Here is a 9,981-nt window from a genome sequence, read left to right as displayed (position 1 = left end):
TGGATGACGAAATCGAATATCTATGGGACCATTAGCATAATTAAAATCCAAGAAGGCCATCAAAAACACTGCAGAACAATGTCCGGGAATTGATTGCATGAATACGAAAAGTTCCTTTTATCATATGGTACTACCGAATTCCATAATCGTATTGCCCGGACACGAAATGAACGCTGCATAATTAGAGAGCGGTACTGAGGCAGCTGCAATGAATGAGTCCTAGTTGAAAACCCAAACACAAAATTCGAAGCCATATATGGTGGATTATCGTGCTTCATGACCTTATACAACAATAAAAGTACTCTTAGATCAACCATATTCCCAAAACTACACCCCAGAAACTGCAACACATAAGAATTGACGTGGTCGTAGTAACTCAAACCATAAACATAGCGAACAATCCTATTAAATAGTATCCGGAGGCGATCAAGCGTACCCAAAGGGGCCCCCGAGTAAACCTCAATTCCGTATAATATATGTGGCAATAATAGAGACTTTCCCACTACTTTCTTGACCTCAAGTGGAAGTGAGACCCCTGTGGCATATAACCTTCGCAAGAGGTAGGCTAATCTCGAAGCTATCCTAAACACATGAACGTCAAATTTTAGCTTGTCATCAACATAAAATCCCAAAACCTTCATAAACTTTACATTCTGAAGAGTGCAACCGTTCAAAGCAAAATGTATATAAGAGACGAACGAACAATCAAAGATCATAGATTTAGATTTCGCTATATTAATATCGATGTAGTTACTTCGACACCAATCAGAAATACTACCCAATTCTCTATTCACCTTTGCTTCGAAATGTTGCAAATCTTCACCAGAAGAATGCGCGATCAATTGCAGATCATTAATGTATAGAGAGAAAAGGAGAGGGCCTAAAATTGATCCTTGCGGTACTCCACGGTACACTTCACATACATCTGAAACATCATCACCACACTGCACAAACTGAGTTCTATGACTCAAAAATGACTTCAATAGGAAACAGGTTGAAGACGAGAAATGAAACTTTTCATACAGCTTGTTCAAAAGAACTATATGACTTATCGAGTCGAAGGCCCTACTAAAATCCAAACTAACCAAGGCAACGACATTCCTCCCATCAATCAATTCCCTAATCCCATCAACCAAATCTGTCATTAACGTCGTTGTACTACACCCCTTCCGAAATCCCGATTGATAAACCGACAACAGTCTCGTCTCATTAAGGTAAGAAGTCATCTGCTCATTAATTAGACTCTCCAAAGCTTTAGAGAGAGCTGGGACAATACTAATAGGCCGATAGTCAGAGATTAGCTGGGGTGACCTTATTTTTGGCACCGGAACTACTCTGGCACGTGTCCATATCCGGGGAAAAGTTGATGTCGTCAATATAGTATTAAATATATGTACTAGGTATCTGCCAATAGCTGAAAAAATAATCTTTATGAATTTCAGTGGTATCCCATCACAACCAACAGCGTTCGAATTTATCCTGCATATACTGTCCCAAACTTCATGCACATCGACATTCCTCAAACTAAAGGCATTCTCATCTATAGCCAAATTACGTCGAATAGCCAAATCTTGCTGATCGTTCACCGGCGGCAGTATAAATGATCTATTGCACTCATCGACATTAATGTTCGTAACTACCCGAGAGCTGTCTACAAAACCCACTTTTCGAAGCTCATTCCACAAATCTTTCGAAGATACGGTCGTAAAAATATGCCGATAGTAAAAAGCCCTCTTTCTCCTAATAACTGTCTTTGCTCGATTCCGATACTTACAGTATATCTTCCAGTTCAAATCATTCCGATTTTCGACAAAAGCTCTATATGCCAAATCACGCATGTTAAGAGCAGTAGTTATAAGTGGATCCTCGTACCAATTGGAAGTCCCTCTATTACGTACAAACTTGAGAGGAACATGACGGTCATATACATCCTGTACCACATCATTAAACACTTCCAGTTGCGAATTGGGGTCATTCACCGTGAATATGTAATCGAGATTCGAATTAGAGAGATCCTCAAAACATCTGGTCGTATCCAGCCTGGAATAGTCTCGGATTTGCTTGGCCACAGGTATAATACGTTTCCTAACCGCGATCGAAGCGTATATTGCAGCGTGATGCGAGTTCAAAGACGGAAATAAAAATTGACCACTTGACTCCACTAGGTTACGATCAGTCACCAAAAAATAATCAATTAATGATACCCCACCTGTATTGGGCACAATATGTGTCGGCATCGCATTATGAACCACCTCAAGACCACATGAAGAAGAAAATCTAGCGATTTCAATTTCCCGCCCAAATAGGTCCACATTAAAATCCCCAACTATAATAGTGTGCAAGTATCTTGCCGAAATTTCCTGTAACACGCCTTCACAATTTGTAAAACCACCATGAGGTAGGTATACTATTCCTAACAAAACCTTAATGCCGCCAACTGACTCGATTTCTATAAAAATCCCTTCAGCAATACAATCGTCGGTAAGACTTCCTACAACTCTTGCCTTTAAAGACTTTCTAATATAAGCGCATACACCCCCACCCCGAGATGCTACTCTGTCCATTCTGTGTAGATTATAACCATCTAAAGCAACTGCCTCATTCCCAATGTGATCTTTTAACCAGGTTTCCGATATACATATAACATCAAATACATTGTTAGAGAATACCAATCGAATTTCATCAATTTTGCTAGAAGTGCGGCTAGGAACAATACTCTGAGCATTAAAGTGTATAACATTAAGATTGATGTTAGCTAGATGTAGATCCTTTAAGGCATCAGAGCTAATGGTTGGCCCTAAAATATTACACCCTCAAAAAAAATCGCCTCTCTAACATATGTTCCAAACATATTTTGCAGGAAGCACATATATTATTGGATACTGCCGAAACATTAATATGTTTGTTTTATGGCAACATATTCTATTTTTGGAAGCATTTTGAGCCAAAAATATTATATGCTTGGAAGAATTTTCCCCAAAGAAGATTGTGCTCATTCTCTAACATAATTTTCACTTCCACGAAATTTTTTAGTTCTTGGCACCTTTTTCTGTAATACAAATAATGTTGAAGAAATTATTCAATTTTATAATTTTTTTAAATTTTACCTTTCGCCTGGACGGAGAATCGAACCGAGGACCATACAGTTTGTAAGCCAACACACTACCACTGAGCTACGTAGCTGTTATAGTCACCAGAAGACAATTATCGTTATAAGTTACACTTATATAGCATAGTTTGCAGCGCCCACGAGCCCATGCAAACATAACATTATTTAACAGAAACATACATGTGTTGGCAACGTGGAGCAGTGGTTAGCATGTCCGCCGTACATGCAAAGGGTCGTGGGTTCAATCCCTGCTCCGACCGAACATTTTGTTTTTAATTTACACATTTATATTTATACTATATTAATTTTTTTTAAATGAAACTTCGAAATGTGCGTTATTAAAGATTTATAGTCAGTAACAGTGCTTGATGTAAACGAAATTGACTGATTTTTGGATAAAATATTATTTTTTATTGCAAAAATAACAATCTTGTAATAAAAAACTGTTTTTGTACAAAACTTTAAAATTTGGAAGGACTTCAAAAACTAACAAAAGAAGAACGTGGAGTCGAGTATAAACATACATACATAATTTTATAATATAAACATAAATTTATTTAGGAGTGAACAGTTTTTTACTAGCATTTAACACCATCGCTCTAAAATTCCTTTTATTTTTCTTTAATAATTCATTTTAAAGAAAATAAACTTTTTAAATTGTTTTAGCTGTAAAACTCGAACTTAATGCCCGCTTTTATATTTGATTGTGTCCGTCAACTCCTCGTGGACTACTTTTTAATAAAGAGGAACTAAAGTTTGTTTTTTTTACATTTTACTGTGTAATTTTTCACTATTTCCTCCTTATTTCATTTTACTGTCCCAACTCTAAAAAGAGTATAGTGCCCTTTCGTTATTTTTATGAAGACCCCTGATTTCTTTTAACGAACCAAGAAAAAAATTTTGCCCATAATGCCAAAATGATAAACCCAACGCACGTCCACACATACATAAAATGCTGCTCTCAAGGCGAAAACATAAAGGGTGATACGGTCAAAATTTGGTCAATATAAACTTGACGTATTTCTTTCAATTTTGCATTTAAAAAACCTGAACACCCCTCATTTTGAAGGTGTGTGTGTGTAGAATGTTGCTCCTATTTTGATTTTGGAATTCACTCTTCAGTTGTCAAAATGCCGTCCAAGCAAGAAGAGCAGCGTATCAAAATTTTGCTCGCGCATCGCGAAAATCCGAGCTACTCGCACGCAAAGCTGGCAAATTCGCTAACAGTTGCCAAATCAACCGTTACAAATGTATTTCAAGTGTTTGGGGAACGTTTGTCGACAGCCAGGAAGTCTGGATCGGGGGGAAATCGAAAACCGGAAGCCGCTGAGACGACAAAGAGAGTTGCCGGTAGTTTCAAGCGAAACCCTAACCTCTCTCTCCGAGATGCCGCAAATAAGCTGGGTGTATCGTCTACAACCGTGCATCGAGCCAAAAAACGAGCCGGACTATCGACTTGCAAGAAGGTAGTGACTCCAAATCGCGATGATAAACAAAATACGACGGCCAAAGCGCGATCCCGGAGGCTGTACACGACGATGCTGACGAAGTTTGACTGCGTGGTAATGGACGACGAAACCTACGTCAAAGCCGACTACAAGCAGCTTCCGGGACAGGAGTTTTATACGGCAAAAGGAAGGGGAAAGGTAGCAGATATTTTCAAGCACATAAAACTGTCGAAGTTCGCAAAGAAATATCTGGTTTGGCAAGCCAGATATTTCTTTGCGAACTGTGGCTTGAAAAGCAGCATTTTCGTAGATTCCGGGACTGTCAACCAAGAAATTTACGTGAAAGAGTGTTTGAATAAACGTCTGCTGCCTTTTCTGAAGAAACACGGTTGTTCCGTACTGTTTTGGCCGGATTTGGCATCTTGTCATTACGGTAAAAAGGTCATGGAGTGGTACGCCGCCAACAACGTGCAGGTGGTTCCCAAGGACAAGAACCCTCCCAACACGCTAGAGCTCCGCCCACTTGAGAAATACTGGGCTATTGTCAAGCTGAACCTAAAGAAGACCAAAAAACTGCTAAGGACGAGCAGCAGTTCAAAGCAAACTGGCTTTCTGCGGCGAAGAAGGTGGACAAGGTGGCTGTACAAAATCTGATGGCAGGTGTCAAGCGTGAGGCCCGGCAATTCGGATTTGGAAAAGCGAAAGCCTAACTGAATATTTTTCCTGAATTTTATACTAATTGAACTTGAAAAAGAAATTTAATTTGATTTTTTAAATAAACGATTTCACCGATTTACACGCGTTTTCCCTTGACCAAATTTTGACCGTATCACCCTTTATGCTGTTTGTTTTTCAAATGTCTATTCTCTTGGTTCCAAATGTCTATTCTCTTTATTCAAATTAAATAATATTTAGACTTAAACATATCAAATTTTTGGCCTTATCATAAAACAGTTTTCCGAAACAACATACAAGCGGTTTCACAGAAATTGTTCTCTTTTGACTCTTTTGCTGTGTTATATTGATATCTTTCGTCAACTCTCCCGGTTTCCATCTCTATTTCTCTCTATACTCTCTCTGTCGCTTTGAATAAAATATCACAACATATGTATGTTTAGTCGAAATTTGTAAATTTATATATGTTTGTATTCACACATATGATTTTTATGAAACATTCATGCCACAAACATAATATATTCTAACATATTAACATAGATGTCCCAAACATTTAGTGTTAGTTTAGGAACATTACATGTTTGCACTTAAATATATTGTGTTTAAAAATTGTGCCCGAAACACATTTTGTTTATATCGGAACATATGAAAAACATATTTTTCTAACAGTGTAGGTATAGACATATCGATACACTGTCATCCTAATTCGTTCCACCGATATTAAACGTAAGCTATTTAACTTATTGTATAACTTATAACTAGATGAAAATAATTCAAAAAATGTCATTAGAAAAAAAATTTAATGCGATCATAAAGCAGTTCACAAAAATCTTAAATAATGTAGATAAAAATAAAGAATCGATGAATATGACTCACAATATTAGAAAAAATATATTAAGTAATAATTAATTCAAAGCAGTCGATCAGAAAGTTAAGTAACAATTGGCAAAAACTTGAGTATTATAAAAAAATAAGTAAATAAAATAAAAACCAAAAAAGCAAGTGTTAGATACAAAAAAAATTATAACCAATATAGAAATTTTTGCATCGATAGGCAAAATATATCACAGAAGCCCATTGCCAAATAGAGACAGCATGTATAAAAGCACATTTACATAATAAAAGTAGTCTATAGTTACAGAATGTACACAAAAACAGAATTTGTTGACATAAGTCGTGGTATGCTGGTAAACATTAAATTTATTTTAATTCGTATATAAATATAATGAATTCAATGCAACTGTATAATTCAATAGACTCAAAATATATCTATGCATCAATAACTTCTTCCATTGCAGGCTCCACCAAATCGGCCAATTTTTCATCATTTAGAACTTTTTCGGCGCCATCATTAAATGTTATTTTTACTTCAGGTTGATTTTTGGTAATGTTCAGGTAATGTTTCGCCAGTATCCAATAATGTATGAGCTTCCTGCAAAATATGTTTAGACCAAATGTTAGAGAAGCGATTTTTTGATGGTGTAGGCAATGAACAAGTGCCTGCTTCAAAATAAGCATTAAATTGGAACATTCATATTGATAAAAAGTGCGAAGAACTAAATATTAAATACCGCATGTTAAGCTAGTTAATCGGGAAAAATTCAGTCCTTTCCACAGATAATAAACTCTTAATATATAAACAAGCATTAAAGCCAATATGGACAAATAGCATTCAACTATGGGGATGTGCGGCAAACAGTTCTATCGAAAAAAATACAAAAGTTTCAAAGCAAAAGGCAGTAAGTATCCACAGAGACTTAAAAATGAACACAATCAAAGAGGAAATCTCTATATTTGCAGAAAAACATCTTATCCGCCTATGTAACTACTGACCTTATACTTTCTGTACTTGCTACCTTTCAATTCGGCCGTGCTCAGGACACATGGGGGTGTTCTTGCAGGAAGTATAAGCCTAGATCCGTTACAACTAATTTAAGATTATAGATTGCTAATTATAATCATAATTATGTATCGTTGAATAAATTTAAGTTGGAAAGAAAAGATCGCTTAAAGGAGCCTGGTGTTGTTAATTACTACATTACCGGATAACCCACCCAACCTTGCCGACTTGCAGCCACTAATACCAGTAATTGCATTAGTTTACACTCAAAAAAAGTGAACCCTACAGGCAAAGAAAAAAAAAAAAAACGTTTGGAAAACGTGTACCGAAAATGTTTTTCTTTTGTTAGAGTTTTTTGAATTGCTTCGAAAATTTTAAACTGTTATCACCAAAAAAATTCGTTTGTTACAAAATTTTTATTTTTTTCAATAAAAAAAGTTATTTTTGAAAAAGCCACACAGTCCATTTCGTTTATATCAAACACTGTTCTTTTCTGACTTTAGGTCTTTAATAAGACACATTTTACAGTTCAAAATTTAATATACTACAATATAATGTTGAACATTTTTTCGGAATCTTCCGAACATATCTGGAATATATGTAAAAAAAAAACTTTGGTCGAAGCCGGGATCGAACCCACGACCCTTGGCATGCAAGTCGGACGTAGCAACCACTGCACAACGGTGCCAAACTAAATGTTTGTTTCTGTTAAATAAACTTTGTTTATTCGGTTCGTGGGAGCCGCAAGCTATGCTATATAAATATAACTTATATGGATATTTATCTATTGATGACCATAACTGGTACATAGCTCAGTGGTTAGTGTGTTGGCTTACAAAGTGCATGGTCCGCGGTTCGATTCTCCGTCCAGGCGAAAGGTAAAAAAAATTTAAAAATTTATAAAATCGTAAAATTTCTCCTACATTGTTGGTATTACAGGAAAAGGTGTTAAGAACTAAAAAACATCGTCGATGTGAGAAAGATGTGAGGAAAAATGCAATTAGAGGGAAATGCAATTTTTTTTTTGAGTTTGTCCTTATGAAATTGTTTTTACATCCTGGAAAAGAATAAACGTTTATCACAAAAAGTATATACTTTTCTCCCAAATACACTTCCTTACAGCGAAAAGCAAATGAGAAACGAACTTTGTTTGTCTAAAATTTCATTTGGGAGGAAAGAATTATATTTTTGTGTATATTTCACTAAAGCCGATTTAATTCTATTTTAGTTCGTGGAGTTATTACTTTTTAAAAAATGTCCATGACTTTAATAAGTTTCTGCACTGGTAGAAAAAGTTTCGTTAATACGATGAATTTCTACGTTGTATTACGAAATTCTTCATTAAAAATCAAAATTAAAAATTAAGGGATATGGCATATAGAGCGTACATTGAGGAACCCAATGACAGGCGATGGAAGACTTTCTGTAAATACCGGAATAAATTGAAATCGACAAAGCGCAAAATTAGGAAAAGAGAAAATGAAAGATTTTTCTCTCATTCGCCAGACCAAATATGGAACCGATTGAAGACAATAGGAGTTCTTAATAACAATAACGACTGTGTGGTCGAGGACCTCGATGAACTAAATCGCAATTTTGTGTTACCACCGTGTAACATAAATATTGACTTTAATTCCCTTGATTTTGGAACTGACAACCGGTTTGAGTTCAATAGAATTGACGAGTTCGAAGTCTTTTATGCTCTTTCTAAAGTTAAATCAAAGTCAGTAGGACATGACGGCATTCTAATATCATTCATACATACTATCATAAATTCGATTCTTAAGCCATTAACTCATATATATAACACGATTCTCATGACTTCGGAATATCCTACTTTCTGGAAAGTAGCACGAGTAGTTGCTATACCTAAAGTTTCAAACCCTAGATGTACTGCAGATTATAGACCTATCAGCATTGTTTCTAATTTTTCCAAAGTATTGGAAGTAATAATCAGTGACAGAATTACGAACCATTTGAATGAAATCTCTTTAATATCGCCATATCAATCGGGCTTTAGAGCGGGGTATAACTCAGTTAATCTGGTATTAGATGTAGTAGAAAGAGTGAGAAGGGCTGTAGATAGAAGACGTGGAGCTATGGTAATATTCCTTGATTTAAGAAAGGCATTTGATTCAGTGAATCATTCAGTACTTGTCCATAAACTTTCTAGCCAGTTTTGCTTCTCAGATACTTCATGTAAATTAATTCGATCTTTTTTAAATGGTAGGCAACAATATGTGCAAGTGAGGAATAATGTATCAGAGTACATTGATTTACTCAGAGGAGTTCCTCAGGGTTCTACATTAGACCCTCTGCTATTCACCATTTATATAAATGACATTCCTCAACACATATCATTTAGCCAACCCCGAATTTATGCGGATGACATCCAGTTACTAGCTTGTGTAGAAGACGATCAGTCTATCTCTGAATTTGTCGGCCGTGTTAATAATGATTTGGATTTCATACATCGATGGACATGTCTTAACGAAATTGTAGTTAACCCCTTGAAAACAGTGGCTATGAAGTTTGGAGACATTTTGCCTGATTCTCTCCCCATTGTCTTCGACGGGTCTACAATACAGTCCGTATGTCATAATAGATCTCTAGGAATAATTCTGGATGAGCATTTATCTTTTAGTTTTCACAGTATTAAGATTAGTTCTAGGGTATATCTCACTCTCAGGAAATTAAACAGTTTGGGGTACTTTTTTCCATTAAAAGTTAGGAAGCTTATTGCTAGAACAATATTGATGCCTATTTTACTATACGGTTTGGAGGTTTATAACTCAACTACTGCAGGAAATGTGGAAAAACTTGAAAAAGTTTTTAACAGAATCATGCGTTTTGCTTACGGTTTAAGGAACCATGATCACGTTTCATATGCTGTTAAGGACTTTTTAGGG

General features: G+C 35.8%; 1 protein-coding gene across 1 annotated transcript; it reads right to left on the bottom strand.

Annotated features, from left to right (window-relative positions):
• Positions 1-327: 327 nt before the first annotated feature.
• On the bottom strand, positions 328-7,328 carry LOC142227324 (uncharacterized). The gene is made up of 5 exons (XM_075297799.1): positions 7,292-7,328; positions 1,775-2,797; positions 1,490-1,687; positions 383-1,414; positions 328-341 (listed from the first exon to the last, which is right to left on the bottom strand). The coding sequence occupies exons 1-5, from the start codon at positions 7,326-7,328 to the stop codon at positions 328-330; spliced, it is 2,304 nt and encodes a 767-aa protein (XP_075153914.1).
• Positions 7,329-9,981: the final 2,653 nt, after the last annotated feature.

The sequence above is a fragment of the Haematobia irritans genome, chromosome 1, assembly GCF_050003625.1.
Source record: "Haematobia irritans isolate KBUSLIRL chromosome 1, ASM5000362v1, whole genome shotgun sequence".
NCBI classification, from domain to species: Eukaryota; Metazoa; Arthropoda; class Insecta; order Diptera; family Muscidae; genus Haematobia; species Haematobia irritans.
The sequence above is the reverse complement of the archived record's forward strand: the minus strand, read 5'-3'. Positions and strand labels throughout refer to the sequence as shown.

Coding starts and splice junctions, on each gene's coding strand:
- LOC142227324 (XM_075297799.1), bottom strand. CDS start 7,328: ATGCAATTACTGGTATTAGTGGCTGCAAGTCGGCAAG. Junction 2,798..7,291: donor AGTGGCTGCAAGTCGGCAAG/GTTGGGTGGGTT, acceptor GTAATATTTTAG/GGCCAACCATTAGCTCTGAT. Junction 1,688..1,774: donor TTTGAACTGGAAGATATACT/GTAAGTATCGGA, acceptor TATCTTCGAAAG/ATTTGTGGAATGAGCTTCGA.